Source organism: Pempheris klunzingeri, chromosome 4, assembly GCF_042242105.1.
Source record: "Pempheris klunzingeri isolate RE-2024b chromosome 4, fPemKlu1.hap1, whole genome shotgun sequence".
Classification (NCBI taxonomy): domain Eukaryota; kingdom Metazoa; phylum Chordata; class Actinopteri; order Acropomatiformes; family Pempheridae; genus Pempheris; species Pempheris klunzingeri.
The window spans coordinates 7,327,283-7,345,105 of record NC_092015.1 but is presented as its reverse complement, the minus strand read 5'-3'; the positions used below and the strand labels follow the sequence as shown (position 1 = coordinate 7,345,105).

The 17,823-nt window shown below is 41.8% G+C and overlaps 1 protein-coding gene across 2 annotated transcripts in view; it reads left to right on the top strand.

Annotated features, from left to right (window-relative positions):
• Positions 1-17,823, top strand: part of frya (furry homolog a (Drosophila)) — a 51,462-nt gene that overhangs the window by 29,027 nt on the left and 4,612 nt on the right. For both annotated transcript variants that reach the window (XM_070829956.1, XM_070829955.1), the window contains exons 24-54: positions 426-483; positions 691-782; positions 1,049-1,221; positions 1,686-1,846; positions 2,500-2,610; positions 3,125-3,279; positions 3,668-3,767; positions 3,862-4,033; positions 4,399-4,652; positions 4,753-4,899; positions 5,003-5,171; positions 5,442-5,532; positions 5,619-5,701; positions 6,215-6,365; positions 6,533-6,636; positions 7,032-7,217; positions 8,037-8,238; positions 8,691-8,812; positions 8,929-9,116; positions 9,671-9,765; positions 9,851-10,431; positions 10,696-10,793; positions 10,876-11,046; positions 11,132-11,272; positions 11,805-11,984; positions 12,780-12,944; positions 13,271-13,345; positions 13,443-13,613; positions 15,437-15,637; positions 16,516-16,659; positions 17,497-17,657. In XM_070829956.1, coding sequence (XP_070686057.1) covers positions 426-483; positions 691-782; positions 1,049-1,221; positions 1,686-1,846; positions 2,500-2,610; positions 3,125-3,279; positions 3,668-3,767; positions 3,862-4,033; positions 4,399-4,652; positions 4,753-4,899; positions 5,003-5,171; positions 5,442-5,532; positions 5,619-5,701; positions 6,215-6,365; positions 6,533-6,636; positions 7,032-7,217; positions 8,037-8,238; positions 8,691-8,812; positions 8,929-9,116; positions 9,671-9,765; positions 9,851-10,431; positions 10,696-10,793; positions 10,876-11,046; positions 11,132-11,272; positions 11,805-11,984; positions 12,780-12,944; positions 13,271-13,345; positions 13,443-13,613; positions 15,437-15,637; positions 16,516-16,659; positions 17,497-17,657 — 4,902 coding nt within the window. The remainder of the gene's footprint in view (positions 1-425; positions 484-690; positions 783-1,048; positions 1,222-1,685; positions 1,847-2,499; positions 2,611-3,124; positions 3,280-3,667; positions 3,768-3,861; positions 4,034-4,398; positions 4,653-4,752; positions 4,900-5,002; positions 5,172-5,441; positions 5,533-5,618; positions 5,702-6,214; positions 6,366-6,532; positions 6,637-7,031; positions 7,218-8,036; positions 8,239-8,690; positions 8,813-8,928; positions 9,117-9,670; positions 9,766-9,850; positions 10,432-10,695; positions 10,794-10,875; positions 11,047-11,131; positions 11,273-11,804; positions 11,985-12,779; positions 12,945-13,270; positions 13,346-13,442; positions 13,614-15,436; positions 15,638-16,515; positions 16,660-17,496; positions 17,658-17,823) is intronic.

Genomic DNA, 17,823 nt, shown 5'->3' with positions numbered 1-17,823 from the left:
TCTTACAAATGATGATTTGTTCTCTTGAATTTTCGCATTTGTGATTGACTCATTGGCTTCAAAGATACAGTGTCATGATATTGTAGCTGCTGCCTGTAGCTGTAGCCTTGTTTTTGTCCCTTTTTAATGACACCGTACCAGTCAGATGAAGCACAAGCCATTATTGTCTCTGTAGTTAAAGTGCATGTTGACCTGTATTTGTGTGGATCTGAAGTGGAGATAAACAGGGGATTATGGTTGAGTGGTGCTTTGTTGCCATTTACAGCTGCATCTAAATTGTTCCCTAAAAATATAATATTTCCAGCTCAAATCTCTCAGTCTTACTGCAGTTGAGTTTTCTCCTTTTAACTGAATGCTTATGCCTGATTTTGATAAAGCACTTTACCTCATGATGACTTGTTTATATTTTCACCATCTGCACACAGGGAACTTGTGGAAGAGCTACATCCCCTTATGAAAGAAGCATTAGAAAGAAGACCAGAGGTTGGTTTTTTTGTTTAGTTTTGTTTTTTACAACTGACACCTGACATAAGCAAAATATTCACTGTTGGATTTAATTGTGAAATGAACTAGATAGTGGACTGTAGTGCTGTCAGAGAGCTGGCATGTGTCAGAAAATCTCAATAACTAAATGTAAATTTATTAGCAGGACTTCTGGCATTATTGATTTTTCTTCATGATTTTTAACAGAACAAGAAGCGGCGTGAACGACGAGATCTGCTGAGACTTCAGCTGCTGCGGATCTTTGAGCTGCTGGCTGACGCAGGTGTCATCAGTGACAGGTTAGTATGGCGTTAGTTGACAGATTACAGCTCCACTCTGCACAGAACATAAGGGAGGAGTTTGTTTTGTAATAAATCAAGATTAAACAGGGTCATCAAGGTGTATCCTAGACGTTTTGCTACATGACTCCTTATGATTACTTGCTGCAATACAATGAACGTGTTGACAGATGTTGAAAAAGCTGTTGAAATATTACTGTGACTTACTGTTTGGCTTGTGATTTCTTTTCATTGGGCGTCTCCCTGTTTTCACTGTGATCCTGAAGTACAAACGGAGCTCTGGAACGTGACACCCTCGCCCTGGGCGCTCTGTTCCTGGAGTATGTGGATCTAACCCGGATGCTCCTGGAAGCTGAGAATGACAAAGATGCAGAAATCCTCAAGGACATCCGAGCTCACTTCAGCGCCATGGTGGCCAACCTCATCCAATGTGTACCAGGTACTCAGAAAATCCAGATCCAACCTGAAAGACGTTTCTTTTCAGGGCTGTGATTAATGAATTACTGAATAAATCTCTTTTATATGGATGTCTAGTACAATCCATGTGTATCCTATCTGATTGTGAATTACATAATAGGCCACCATTTGGCTGCAGTTAGCACAGCACATGGAGCACAATACTCTTGACATTGATCTTGATTTGGATGCAGCCCAAGTGGAGCTGCAAAAATAGTGTAGCTTAAGGACAGAGCAAGCAAGGACAGGTGATGACTCATGGGTTGCTAAGCAAACAAGTCCCCACTGAGTGGCTAATGATCTGTCAAGGGACATCATCACCTTATTATCATATCGGAAAATGCACTTTTAATGGTTAGTTAAGAGTTTAAGATACTTGAATGTTTTGCTGACTCTTCATTCTTAAATGAGCAGACCTATAACAGGCTTTCTTGTCTTCCTCCCCAGTGCACCACAGGCGCTTCCTGTTTCCACAGCAGAGCCTGCGGCATCACCTCTTCATCCTCTTCAGTCAGTGGGCCGGCCCTTTCAGCATCATGTTCACCCCTCTGGACCGCTACAGTGACAGGAATCACCAGATCACAAGATATCAATATTGCGCCCTAAAGGTAAATAATCTTCCTGCACAATCTTCCACAAAATGATTCAACTTATTTCACTGAGCAACAATCTTGTTGTGAAACGGGCTCCTGAACTAGAGAAAATCCTCCCAGCCCATCTCTTCCAGCCAAGATATTTTTCTTTCATTGTAATTCTGTTGTTTGGCACAGACTCTTCTCTGCCAACAAGACAAATACAAGCTTAAGTACAGTGCACTTGCCCCTGAACTGCAGTGTGGGAGCGAGTGCTCTATCCAGAAAATCCTGGTTTCACCTACATTAAATTTTTACATCACTCATCCTGCTGTTATCTTTAGTTCTAAAGAAACTAAAGGCTTGCTAGGTTGGCAGATGTGAGCGCTGCAGTTTAATGTCACATAGTATTACTTCTGAGAACACATATTTCCTGCTAATAAACTGAGCTTTGTGCAGTGTTGCCTATTGCAGCAGTAACCAGCTGCCAAGTCAGATATTCTTAAAAAACAAAAAAACTGTATCACCCTTGCTTGTCCATTGTTGTGTTGAATGACCACCTTGAGTTTAAATGTGTTGCTATTTTGCATTTATTTGGTAAATCTTCCTGTGGATGGAACAGTGTGAGATGAAGAGAATAAATAGAAGTGAAGTTTGTGTGTGACTATTGTTGTTGTTTGTTCCTGCAGGCCATGTCTGCTGTGCTGTGCTGTGGGCCTGTCTTTGATAACGTTGGCCTATCCCCAGATGGATACCTCTATAAGTGGCTTGATAATATACTCGCCTGCCAGGATCAACGGGTATGTGGCCAATACTTTACCATCATGGTGCATTTAAACAAAGAGCTGACCCAGAAAGCCCCTCTGATGGCTCGCTGAAGCCTGCTTTTGTAAAAGCCCAGCACTAGACCCCGCCAAGTGCTCACCATTATCGAGCAAGGCTGCTGGCAAGTAGTGAAGGCTAGTTTTGTTTCAAAATAAATCTGTCTGATATTGTCTTTATTTCAGTTTGCTGTGATACAAGATAAAGGAACTGCATGTTTATTTTACACATTCCTCATCTGCAAAATTGACTTTGTGCCTTCGTGTTTTCATTACATGGCTTGAGGAGAAGCAGTAACTGGGCAGTTAGCCAGAAAATGTTATTTATCATCTTTCTTATAAGACAAAAGCGGAGTTACTGGAATCATTTGACAGTGAATCACTGAATCTTTAAAAAATACAGTAATCATGAGGTAAAATCAGGAATACAGAGGGACCTTAAGAAAAGACGTTAAACTCACTGGAGTCTGTGTGGAATCTACTCCTGGCTCAGGTCCACCAGCTTGGCTGTGAAGTCGTCATCCTGCTCCTGGAGCTCAATGCCGACCAGGTCAACCTATTCAACTGGGCTGTGGATCGATGTTACACAGGCTCCTACCAGCTCGCCTCAGGCTGCTTCAAAGCCATCGCTACAGTCTGTGGCAGCAGGTACAAAATCTCTCTATCATCTGTTTAACCAGTTAAGGCCAGCTGCCTGTGCATATAGTTTCTTTCAAGGGTGGATACATTCTCATCTTCTTTTCTATTTCTGGAGCTGGCGCCATTTTACATTTATTTGTACATTTTCAGATGCAGCTTTAATTGATAATTTGTCTGTTCAGTTTAGATACCGTATTCTCTGCATCATCCAGATTTCTTGTCCAAGTGAGGAAACCACTGGCAAATTAGCTTAAGCTTCAAAGCGCCACCTCAGATAATCCTCTTACAGGGCTCACTATTTGGCTGAAGCTGGCCTTCCCTTCTTGCTTTACCTCAGCATTGATTTCTTAATATATTGTTTTAAAGATATTTTTTCTCTCTCTTCCCTTATTAACAGAAACTACCCAAGTGACATAGTCACACTGCTGAATCTGGTCCTCTTCAAGGCATCAGATGCCAACAGAGAAATCTATGAGATTTCAATGCAGCTCATGCAGGTGAGAAGCACAAGCACAGCTACCTTTTGTGCTTCAGTGAACCTCTCTGTTGTTAAATGGAGGAATCACGCATTTCTTCCTTTTCTTTGAACAGATTCTTGAAGCTAAGTTATTCGTGTACTCTAAGAGGATTGCAGAGCAGAAGCCAAACAGTATCCTCTATGGCACCCATGGTCCACTGCCACCTCTATACAGTGTCTCCCTGCCTCAGCTGTCCTGCCAGCTGGCCAGGATGTACCCAGAACTCACACTTCCTCTATTCTCAGGTAACTGCTAATGTCATGTGTGCTGCGTGTGGGGCCACAGTAGGGTCAGCCACGGTATTTCAGCCTGCTGTAATATTCTCACAGGCTTGTCATTTCCTTATGGTTTCTCACTAAATGCTGCTTGTTCGTACTCCAAAGAAGTCCTCCCCTCCCACACTCCCACGAACCACAGAAAAACTGAGAGCTTAAGTCGATTAAGGGACTCCCAGGTTTAAGTCAAATGCATATGCGGATCTGGATTAAACTGGCAATTATGGTGAAACTAAGTATGCAGTATGTGCCTGATTTCCATGAAGATTATAAATGCTGCAGTCCCCAATGATGTTACTCTGATGTCAGTATTGCCATACCCCTTCTTATTGCAGAGGTTAGCCAGAGGTTCCCGACCACTCATCCCAATGGGAGGCAGATCATGCTAACCTACCTCCTGCCCTGGCTCGGTAACATTGAGCTTGTGGATAGCGGCCTGCTGCTCCCAGTCTTCACACCATGCACCTCAGATTATGATGCTTCTAGCAGGACCAGCACAGGTTCATCCCATCAGCTGAAGGGCACCGGCTGGGGCTCCTTACAGGCCACATCAATGGTCCTCAATAACCTCATGTTCATGACAGCCAAGGTAAATTCATGCTGGGAAAATTTTATGAAATAGAGTGTTGTCAATGCAATGCAGCTAATGCGGAGCCATGTTGTTGTTTTTTTTTAACCCCTCTGGTCAGTATGGAGATGACATACCTGGACCAGAGATGGAAAACGCCTGGAATGCTTTAGTCAGCAATGAGAAGTGGAGCAACAATCTGAGAACCACACTGCAGTTTCTCATCAGCTTATGTGGTGTCAGCAGTGACACCACCCTCCTGCCATATGTAAGATATACTGTATCATTTAGGCCAACTGGAAAATGTTATGTAGCCATCTTTTAGCTCTCTCTCACATCTCTCACTTCTATTCTTTGATATATTTGTTCAGATCAAGAAGGTGGTGATCTATCTGTGTCGGAACAACACCATGCAAACCATGGAGGAGTTGATATTTGAGTTACAACAAACGGATCCAGTCAACCCTGTGGTGCAGCACTGTGATAGCCCTCCTTTCTATCGCTTCACTGCCACAAGCAAGGTTTCCGCAGCAGCTTCAGGTACATCTTTTAAAAACACTGTCTCACTGAACAGAATGAACATCAGTTGAAATGGGTGTTTTTTTTTTTTTATAAAATAAATCAACCAGCCAGGAAATCCCCATTGCTCCAGTGGAACCACTTAGTGGCCAACCTTAGAAAACTGTGCTTGCTCTGGACAGATCCCAGTGGTGAATGTGAAGCAGTGTCGGTGTTAATCATCATGCTCAGTTGACTTTCCTTCAACATACTGTAGAGCACAAGTATTTTGTTCTTTTTTTTCATTTGTAGGCACCACATCGAGCAGCAATACTGTAGTTGCAGGCCAGGAGAGCTTCGCTGACACAGATGACACCAAGACTGTAAAGGAGAATGAGGAGAGGTACACATTAATATCTAAGCTTATCATTAGATTAAGTACAGTAATAGCAGGATCCATCATGATGGCTTTCTTTTTTCTGACCTCAGACTTAGCCACATAATGCGAGCCCACAACCGGCTGGAGTCACGCTACAGCAACAGCTCTGGAGGATCGTACGATGAAGATAAGAGTGAGTGTATTTCTGTACCAGACACCTTATGAAAAAAATGCGGTTGTCATGGTCTGGTGAGTGTGGAATACACAGGCTGGGTTGGATGGTGACTGGCATGGTGCATTGATAATGCATGAGCAGTGCAGAGTCGCCTGGGGTTCTTAAAGGGCTTCTGTGAGAACTGGCACTGAACTAAAAGTAGTCGAGCCCAGGGCCTCAACACTTCTGCCAATGACCCCAAAACAGCTTTGTTATATTCTTTTGGTCAAATTAGTCCTGCAGACTAATGTGAGTAAGAATAATTTGACAATGTAAAGCAACCTTAAATACCCTTTTGATAACTAAGCTTCACAAGTGATGTCATGTTATGTTATTGTACATAATTTAAATGCAACTCTGCATCTGTGTCATTTGCCAACATGCCGCCCATATTGAGCTATAGAGAATTCAGCAACATTCATAATTGATTTAAATGTGCCACATGTGTGTGTGGGATGGATGTCAGCAGTATAATCTTCTGTAACCATTCAGGTGAACCTCTGCCACCCTATGTTGACTGGCTGATGGTTGTCATTGAGACCAACCAACCCCATCCTCTGCCCATGCCTCTGAATGGAGGCTGTTGGGCTCCACTGGTGGATTTTTTGCCAGAGACGATCACTCCCAGAGGACCACTGCACAGGTTAGACTGTTGGTACATTAATGCGCCACGGGATTTTTACCTTGAGGTCAGCAGTCAAGCTGATCTTTGGCCTTTAATAAGCTGCCACAGTTTACCTCTAAATGCCTGCAGATACAAGCAGCACCGCTCAACTGTTTCAATTTGATGTGTGTTTTTGTTTGTTACAGGTGTAACATAGCAGTCATCTTCATGACAGAGATGGTGGTGGACCACAGTGTGAGAGACGACTGGGCCATGCACTTGCCTTTATTGCTACACGCCCTGTTTTTGGGTGAGTTGACACTATCATCTCTGATAATGATAATAATGTAATCACATGATATGTACATATTTGATGTAATAACTGTTGTAGCTTATTAAACATTTAAGGACTGTCACCAAGTGCTTATTTTGAAATAATTAATTTGAGTCCAGTATGATGCAGTACCAGTGTATTTTGGAGTCGGGGAATTAAGCTGAAGTTGCTCTCTGTAGAGATCTTATATTTAGTTTCAAATACCTGGTATCGCACAGTTTGGGTTTTTGATAGACTGTGAGATCAAGGTTGTGAAACTGGGAGAAGGGAGCTTGAAAAAACATTCCCATCCTTGCAAACAAACAAACAACACCTTGTATCAGAGTTCACACTGTCTTCAAACAGACTGACTAACCTGTTCCTCTCTCCAGGCATGGATCACTACCGTCCAGAGGTGTTTGAGCACAGCAAACGTCTCCTCCTCCACCTGCTCATCACATTGTCCTGTAACAACAACTTCCAGGCCATTGCCTCAGTCTTACTGCAGACACGTGAGATCAACGGCACAAAGACCCTCACCTGCAAACCAAGTCTTCAGCCAGAGTATTTACCTTCAGGTAAAAATATATCCCTTTAGTAATACTTACCTGCTTCAACTGCAAATATATTTTATGGACCAGGATCCAGTGGACAGAGCTGTCTGGCATTTGACACATTGCTCTTCTCTCTGGCAAATACAAACTTGAACATCAGGAGGGAATGGCTAACATTCCTTTCAGGGGATAGATAAGTTTCTTATCTGGGGAGAAAATATTTGGACACTGTGCCAAAAGCAATATTGAGCACAGAGGACATCAAAGGTCTTGATTAAAGCATTCCATTCTGCTATTTTTATCCTCTTGCCCAAATTGGGGCCATCTGCTCAGGCTTGGATAGGCTGGTTTGGCTCCCCTCCTCCCCCTGCTGATAATTTGTTTTGCAAATGTCTAGACATTTGAAATGCCCAGAGTATTCGGTGTTCCTTTGACCATTTGAATACAAGTTGTAAGCTAATAATAGAGATTTTTCTTGTTTTTAGCAGCGATACCACACAATGATAACATTAGGTTCCAAGGAAAACATCCTGTTTTCTTCCCAGTATCATCTTCACTTCCATGTTTAGTATATCTCATCAGTAAAATTAAGGAATGAATCTAAATTAACAACAAAGAGATTAGGTATGCAACAAGCTAGTTAAACATTAAATAAGTACTGTTAGTAGACAAGCCAAATTGGATTCAAATTCCAGACATGTCAAAACAGGTCATGCTGCTCCCTACATGTTGTCTCCTTACACCAACTCCTGCCGTCTCCAGCTGTGAATCATTAAATTAAACATGCAAATGAACCACCATAGCCTGTTTCTGAACACACACCCATTCTTCTGTTGTGTACAGGAGGATGTTTTGACTTCCTGCGGGAGTGTCAGGCGTCTCCTGTCCCAGACTCCGGTCTGAGTTCTTCCTCTACATCATCCAGTTTGAGTCTGGGAGGCAGCAGCAACAACCTGCCGGAGATCTCACATGAGATGGAGGAGCTGGTTGCCTCCAATAAAATTGATGAGAAGACTAACAAGCTCATTGAGTTTTTAACAACAAGGTACGGATATCACTATGTTGTTCCCCTGTTAGAATTGTTTCCAACAAGTTAAGTAGTTCAACTCAAAGAATGTAGTTTCACCTACAGGTTGTAAAGGAGGACTTGAAGTATTTTAGTCAACAAATGCACGTTAAAGAGCAGAAATACCCTCCTGATAAGCAGATATGCTTTCTTGTATTTCTTGATGTAGATTACCACCTAGTGGTGATGTATGCAAAGTGCAATAGATTCTTAAAGAAGTAGAGTAGATTCTCCAATTATGCTAAATAAGTAAATAATCAAGTTTGTTTTAAGTACTTAAAAGGCTAAACAAAAGCAAAGTGACACCTGCCTTTGGGTTTGGTGCAGGTGTTTCAGAATAATTAGCTAATGGTCTCACCTCCCTCATAGCAGACCTCCACACAGACAATATACTTGGTGTTTTAAGTAACTAGAAAACTGTTGTGTTGCAGAGCATATGGATCACTGTGGTGCCATGAAGACATATCAGCAAAGAACCAAACTTCAAAAAGCACTGGGCAGCTGACAAACTTTCTGCGACATGTGGTGTCTGTGTTCAAAGAGTCCAAGTCAGGTAACTCTTCATTGCAATCCTTAACAGTAATTAATACTTACTTACACTACAGATGCCTGTCTTAACCTCACAATTATTCTCACTGTCATCAGCATTCTTCTCTTTGTCCTTGTCAGATTTCCACCTGGAGCAGCAGCTCAGCGATGTGGCGCTGCAGACGGCCTTGTGTAGTTCATCGCGTCACTACGCTGGCCGTTCCTTCCAGGTGTTTCGAGCCCTCCGCCAGCCCATTTCTGCCCACGCTGTCTCCGACCTGCTCTCAAGGTTGGTGGAAGTCGTGGGTGAGCATGGAGAAGAAGTGCAGGTCAGTGCTCCTTGGTTGTGTACCTCTTGTGTGCATGTGCATTGTGCATGTGGATATGAGGGCATTGTGCATCAAGTTCAAGTGTGTAGGAATTTCTTCTTTGCATCGTTATCACTGTTGAATGCCCAGCAGAGAGATACTTTACAGTAAGAGTTGTTGGTTAAGCACAAACTGAGGAACTGAAAACTGCCTCGGGAACAGTTTAGACTTACTGTATTAATTGTATACTGAGTTTATTTTTAAGGTAGCAGCACATGAATTCTGTGCTGTTTAGCAAATGACTTGAATGCCCCAGATTTCTGATCCACTAATCAGCGCATAAACAAAGCATTTAAACTAATACTCATCTAATGGCAGAATCATCATAAAAGTCTACCAGCTGACCATCAAATATAATCCAAATCCATGCAGACAAACAAGCAGCGTAAAATACTCCTTTCCAACTTTATTAGATCTATTTTTGTCAGCAGTGTGTTCTGTATTATAAATAAATGGTGCAAGGATATAAGGAAATCCTCCACAAAACTGCAGTTGTGTCTCTTTTTCTCTTGCAGGGCTATGTGATGGAAGTATTACTTACACTGGAATCTGTAGTGGATAACTTGGCAGAATGTCTCAAGAACAACGATTTCATGGCTATCCTGACGAGGTCTGTCTTCTCCACACATTTTTATGTTAAAAGAAGGTGTTTTTGTTCAAACATGTAGTAACTTTTATTTATCGTTAAATCCCAGAGCCTCATCTCCAGATTTCCTCACCAGTTTGAAGTTGCTGTCCAACAGGAAGAGCACAGGGCAGCTCAATCTTAGAAGGGAAGAGAGGAGCCGACATCAGAGGAGCTCCTCTGTGCCCAAGAAGTTTGGAGAGGCGGACAGGTGGTCTGATCCACCTCGCAGCGCTACACTGGATCGTATCCAAGCCTGTGAACAGCAGGCATTGTTAGCCAAAACCCGCAGCTCATCCGCATCTAAAGACAACATCACCGACCCAACCAACGTAAACCACCCCAGCAACCTGCTGGCCACCATCTTCTGGGTGGCGGTGTCACTGATGGAGTCGGACTTTGAATTTGAGTATCAGATGTCTTTGAGACTGTTGAATAAGCTGCTGGGCCACATGTCGCTGGACAAACAGGAGAACAGGGAGAAGCTGGAGAAGCTGCAGAGCCAGCTGCAATGGAGCAGCTTCACTGGGCTCCAGCAGCAGCTGCTGAAGGGCTTCACCTCCGTGTCCACCACTGACCTCACGCTCCAGCTCTTCTGCCAACTTACACCTGTGTCACGAGTGCCTGTAGTGGACACGTCACAAGCCATAGGTACACTGTAGGGATAGATAGATGTGTGGGTTTGAAGAGAGATAATATCAGTGTTGATATCCTAGGTGTTTGTAAGCTGTTCAGTTGTTAAATTTCATAAAGTTCCATTGTAAAACACATAAACATACAAAAAAGCTGCTGTAGCCTTGTATCCTTATAATATTACATAAATTACAGGCTAGTGAACTTTCTCTGAAATGATTTTTTTCAAAATGATCATTTTCATGTGAAACACTGAAATAATTTGTCTGTTTCGTCCATCAGGTTTTCCCTTAAATGTTCTCTGCCTGCTCCCACATCTCGTGCAGAACTTTGATGGCCCCACGCAGTTCTGTCAAGATGTTGCTGAGAGGATAGCACAGGTTGGCAATTTTAATGTTTCTACCCTCATTTCCACTTAAAATATAAATAAATGTTTTAAGTAAACGCACATTTTGTGTGTAGGTATGCCTTGAGGAGAAGAACGCCAAGCTCTCCAACCTTGCTCACGTCATGACTCTGTATAAAACACACTCCTACACGCGTGACTGCTTCTCGTGGGTCAATGTCGTGTGTCGATATCTTCACGAAGCTTTCTCGGATATCACCCTCAATCTGGTCACTTACATGGCAGAGGTTTGTGCAGCTGATTGTATATTTGCTGAGCCACAGTAAAAGTACAGTACAGTAATAATTCATATTGCATTTCTGCCTCCAACAGCTGTTGGAGAAAGGTCTCCCCAGTATGCAGCAGACTCTTCTACAAATCATCTACAGCCTCCTGAGTCACATGGACCTGAGTGGAATTCAAGCCAAACCCTTCAATATGGAGGTGCTCAAGACAATTGAGAAATTTGTCCAGGTGAGTTCAAGTAAAACACCTGAATATGTGTCTCATTGCAGATGTATTAGTAGGCAGTGACTAAATGCCTTATATTGAGTTTTGGATTATAGCTGTTTATATTTCTAGGATATTTCTGTGGTAGCTTTCACTGAGATATATGTGCTCAGAAAGTGAAAACACTCACCTACATCAGATGTGATCTTTGGAAATTTTTAGGCATCATGCTCTGAGTAAGAGTCTTGTGCTCTTGGGGGGAAAAAAGGAAAAAAAGCTGTCTTGTGTCAGCGCAGTAAATTTGTAGACACACCCAATCTATAAACAGTCTGTCTTTCTGCCACAGGCCAGGCTTCTGCTTATTCTCATACTGAATCCATTTTCCTTTAGCTTCTTACTATAAGCCAGCTACCAGAACATTTGTCTCCAAAAATAGAACTACGTTAAAACACACGGATAGACATTTACAGTTGTTCCTTTCTAAACATGCGGTTATGTTGGGTTTTTTTCTGCACGTATGGGTGAATTGGTGTGTGTGTGCCTGTCTTGATTTCAGACTGTCCATTGGGGGGAAGCGCTGAATATCCTGAAGTTGGTGGTTTCTCGATCAGCCAGTTTGGTGCAGCCTTCACTCCCACAAAGTGACCTCTCCTACGAGGACATGAGCCGTGTCTGGGACCGCTCCTCCAAGGCCTTGCCTGGGAAAACACTGGATTTCCACTTTGACATATCTGAGGTTAGAGACGCTTTATCTGACTTTCTTTTTACTTTGTGTGAAAGCTCTTGGACTGAAAGCTTGAGGAGAGTATAATGCTTGTATGTTTGCCCCTGTATTTTTTCCTGTATTTTCCAGGGTGTGGTGCTCGTTGAGGTCCTGTGGAATCTTGTTAAGCTTTTTGGAAAGGAAACATTTGTTCCCCTTCCTTGATGCTGATATTTCTTTTTAACCAAACCCCTTGAGATTAGCTTGAAAGCTCGAAAGGTAAACACAATTAGCTAAGCAGTGCAGAGCTGGAAAGTGATGTCAAAGATACAGACAGAGTGGTGTATGTGTGGGAACTGAACAGGGAGTTATTTGTGTAGTTCATGAATGGCAGGAAATGATGTCAACTCTTTGCTGCCGTTCTTTGTATCTGAACAAGTGAGTTCTAGTGGATAGCCGACGGTGTGTGTATTTAAACTTGATACACACTGGATAAACCACTGATATTTCTTAAAATACCCAGATATTTTTAGACTGAGGGATAAAGGAGAGAAAAAGTAGGTTTATTTTGCCTGAAATTCCTCATTCCCACTGAGTGCCAGCTGGAATCTATAATGTGAACATTGATAAAAAAACAATGTCGGCTTATGTTGTAAAATTGATCACTTTACGATCCTCTTCGGACCGTCAGATCTCTGAAGAAGCAGCTGCTGTGGAGCATGAGTCATGGATTGACTAGGCAGAGAGGAACTTTCTCTCCTTCAAACCTTCCTGGACTCATGAAGGTTTCTGTCTGCACGTGTCTGTTTGTTTGTTCCATGCTGTTAGACGCCGGTGATTGGTCGACGTTATGATGACCTGCAGCGCTCTCCAGGCCAAGATGTGAAGAGCAGGACCACAGCAGTGACCCGTAGCACCTCTTCTACCTCCTCTGGATCCACTTCCAACAACGTACTGGTGCCGGTCAGCTGGAAGAGGCCTCAGTCTTCACAGGTGAGCACTTTTTCCCATCCCTGCTTAGAATACTGCTTGTAATTTGAAGGTAGAGGGATAAATGAGTTTTGATTTGATAATGAAGATATAAAATGTCAGTGTATTTAATAATGTTTTTAAAAGGACAAAAAACATTGATGCCTATTTAACACATTATCACCACCTGCTATTAAAGGGTGGTCTGTATCTGGATACGTTGCAGTGTCATCATACAGATAATGTATCCCGATACAGATTACGTTAACACCAGATTTACCCGCGATATCAAACCGAGTTGAATTGTGACATCCAACGTTTGGTATTTCTATTTCTCTTGCTTTCTGCAGAAAAGAACACGGGAAAAACTGGTGAATGTATTGTCTTTGTGTGGACAAGAAGTGGGGCTCACAAAAAATCCTTCGGTAAGATACAATTTTAGCAGGAAAAAATTATTATCACACATTCATCAATAGCCTGTTAACCTTTTGTTCACCTTTGTCTGTATGTTTCTCTGTACAGGTGATCTTCTCCAGTTGTGGGGAGCTGGACCTCATGGAGCACCAGCCTAGCCTGGTGTCCTCCGACGATGGGACCCGGGAACCGGACAACATGGACGACACCACCTCAGAGCAGCAGTTCAGAGTCTTCAGAGACTTTGACTTCCTGGATGTGGAGCTTGAAGACGGAGAGGTGAGTCTCGGGCAGTCAAAAGTTTTTAAACAGCAGTGAAAAAAAAAAAAAAAGATTAATCTTCCTTCTTGCCTTCTCTCACATTTGATGGACAACAACATAGTCAAACTTGTAAAGCAAAAAAATAGAATAGTTGCCTTTAAAGAGCACCCTTATACTGTGTTGGGTCCAGTCTGCCTGCTCTATGTAATGGGGTTTCTGTTTTTCTGTTTTTTCTGTCTGTGCTATCTAGGAGCTACAGGTAAGTTTAGTCACGTTACATTTGTACTTGCTGTGTTCTTTAAACGAGTGTTTGTTTGTGCAGATAATTTAGTGAACTTCCACACTGATGGCAGAGTAGAAAATGTGTTTGCATGCCGTGTAATTTACAAAACAGATTGTGCAATGTTCATGTAGTGTTCATGTAGAGATATTCACCCAGTTCTTAAGTATGCTACCCTGTTTCTCATAGACTTCACATAGGAGTAGTAGTCTAATAGTCACAGTCTAATAATGAAATGTCAACATTAAGGTAGGATTACTGATCTTTTTTTTAGCTTTTAGCTGTGTAATTACATCTTCAGCATTTAATATTCTTATGGTTATTAAGAGACAACAATTATTGGCGATGATATTTGACACGTAGCTCCCCTTTTGGTCTAGAGACACAGCAGAAGAAACTGTGTATATTTTCAGCTACTTTAATGGACATCACACTGAAATCATTATGCAATCCAAACAGAAAGTTATACACAAAGTAATTGTACTGTATACCTTTGCCCTGTGTACAGTCAACTATCTGTTAAGATGATGCAGTGAAAATATGTTGGGTTTTTTTCACCTTGAGAAGTAGAATCTCAAACTTTCCAAAAGAACACATCAGCTCTGTCACATTTGTTTGTCACATTTGTCACTGTTGTTCACATTGTAGTAACAGTGTTGCTTTTGTTAACTGGTTAAATTTAACACCACTCATGCTGCATTGTACGATTATAAATATCTATTTGTTTAATTTTAGTACTACTGAGTCAAGCTTTAAAACCACAGTAAAATCTTGGCATTTTCAGCAAATTGATGCAAAAATAACCTACATAATAACAAAAACTGCAGACTTTATACCCTGGATCAGAGGGTGAGCTGTGAACACACTGAAAACTAAAATAACTGCTGTGATCAACAAAAGTGCAACACAGACAGTTTTGCCCGTTAAAAACACCAGAACAAGTTAAATGGCCTGGCAAGGTGTGAGCAAAAACACCACATTCAAACTTTGTTTTTGATCTTGAATGTTGTATGGTTTGTTAGAGCTAATAAGCCAAAGTCAAAGTCTTTGCTTTCTGACGGTGGTAAGTATTTAGATAACCACCCCAGGAAGTCTCCCTTGTTTGATCCGTTAATGTGGACTTTTAGTGGAATGTGGAAGTTGGCCGACATCAGCAGAGTCATGTCCAGTTGAAAAGTCACTCTGCATTTCAAACAAGAAACAGCCAGACTCAGCGGAATAAAACCTGTAAATATTTAAAGTCTAACATTATCTGGATGTTCTCAAAGCTAAACCTTTCTGCCAGTTTTGTCAGCATCTTGGCTATTTTGGTAGTAGTGTGAGGAAACTCTGTTAGGATACACTGTGAAGGGCTCACATCACTGTGTCAAACTCCAGTATTCCTTCCATTCTTTGCCATGAGGGGAAAAACTCTCTCAGAGACAGCCCCTTCCCTGAACCTGCACAGCATGGTTATGTGACCGTGTGTATACAGTATGTGTGTGTGCATGTGTTTGTTTTAGAGAGGAGATTGTGCTTTACTTCTTGGTACTCGATAACTCAAGGCCATTCTCTGTTGCAGGGAGAGACTATGGACAATTTTAACTGGGGTGTGCGTAGACGCTCCATGGACAGTCTGGACCAGAGTGACCTGCAGCCCCTGGAGGAGAGTCAGCTGTCCAGCAGCATGCCCAGCCTCAGCAAGATCACCCGTGAGGACTCAGACGAGTCGTCTGAGGAAGATTCCCTTACCGCCAGCCAGATTCTCTCCCACTCACAGCTTGTAAGTTCACCTTTGTTTGTATGCCAATAAATTAAAGTCATCATGAAGGGAAAACAAGGCTGTCGAAGCCCATAAGCACCAAGACATTATCCTTATCTGCAGGTCTTCAAAAGTCTTACACTGAAATTAGTTTCCTCAAATAATAGGCTTAGAAGCAAAACCTTAAATGAACTTGAATTTATCATTTTTATTGTATAAGCCATCCATTTTTCTGCTGCTCATCTGGGTCCAGGCCATGTTGATTTAATTGTATAATTTGGAGTTATTGTTATATACTGAATCATGAATAATTTAGGCCATAGTTCCCTATATGATTTTCTATAATACTTTGGTCAGTATGAGCGTGTGAACAAGTATTATGTTGGATTCTATGTGGTATTAAAAACACCTTTAAAATTCTTAAAGCTAACTTGATGAACCCTATGGAAAACCTTTATCCTTGTCATCACAATAATTTCAGCCATATACTAACAAAACATATTAAAATCCAGTTGTCAGTTGAAATTTACATTAGACATTCACAATATAAATTGTACTCATCTTGGATCCTCCAACAGCTTGCCTCTTGTGCCACCCACAGGTTATTGTCTGTTATTATCTCGGTTTGCACATGAGATAATTGAATTTGCTGAGAACATTTGCACTCACAAGATGATAAGGCCTTTTGATTTTAGTGATTGTGTAGCTTTTCCTCTGTTGTCAACTACAGATCCAAATTATAAAAGCTGGTGGCAGATGGAAAGCCAATGTGTCCATGCAGCTGTCATCCCGCTCCTCCTCCGTCAGATTTTTTCAGTGTTACTAAAAACCTCTTATGTTTATTGAAAAATGGCACATGCATAGAAGATTCTAACAACTCTGACTCTGTCTCCTTGCAGATTATCAACCTCTCTCCAACTGCAGAGATCAGTAGCATGGACTCTCCCTCCACCTTTTTTGATACAACCTCACCAGATTCAACTCCTCTGAACACCAAAAATCCTAGTTTCGAGGCCCAACTGCCAGAGGACTCGAAGCAGCGGGTGAATAAGGGCTTCAGAGTGTCTGAGATACTGGGAACTACTAATTCCTATCGCAATTCCATACTAGAGTTCTTTACTAATTTTGCCAAATAGGAGCTATTCTGTTGCATCTGTTCTTTTGAAATGTCTTGAATGTTTTATGTGCTTTGGGCTCAGTCTATATTAAGTATTATTTTGTGGTGGTGTGACCTTTCTACATTTCCTCTCTTCATAGTAGAGCATGAGCCAATCTTTTCTTGATTTTTCAGTAGTTGCATGATAAAGGAGAATGAACTAAAACCTACAAGCAGGCAATCAATAACGCTTTGGTCTGTGGGCTAGTTTGTGTCTTATTTTAATTGTGGCAGGGGTTGTCTGGGGATGTTAGGGGGTCATAGCCAGCAATAGAACAAAAAAGATCTCTTTCTTTCTGTGTCTGTCTGTTCAAGGCAATGTGTATACCTATTGCTTCTGTGTGGGTGGCTCTAAGCAACAACTAAAAACTCTTGGCATGCAGGAAGTCAAGAAAGGTTTACACATTGCCTGTCCCAAAACATGAGTGTGCAGGGCCACAGTGCTGGCTGAATTAAATTATTTTATAATCTCTTTAATTGGCACAATTTATGCACACTAAATTTACTAAATAAAGAAAACACCACAAGGAATGTCCATAGGGACCCGTGCCAAGGTTAGTGTGTCCATTTTACCCACAAACTTATCAGTGTAAAAATTAATTAAAACAGAGGGAACACATTTCAGTTCATAATAACCTTTACTGCATGTTGCCTCAGTATTTGTTTGACTGGTTCATTTTGCCAGTTGCTGATAAAAGTGCATATTTCTCTTGCTTTCTTTTAGCATGAGATGTCCCAAGAAGATGAAGACAATGTTCATGAGGACGACCTCTCTCTCTCCATCAGTGAGCTGCCTCCTGAATTTCACTGTGGCGACAGTTTGGCAATGGACAGTGTTCAAATTGATTACAAAGGTGAACTGGACCTTGACTGCTGCCTGCCCAGGTACCTATTCCCAATTTCTTTTTGATGATAAACAAAGTAGCATAGAAATGACATTATTAATTATTACGACCAGAAGCACACAGAGGAGGATTGGCTCAAAAGCTCGACACAAGGTAAAACCGATTGAAAAAGGTGCATCTTAATATTGCACACAATATAACAAGGA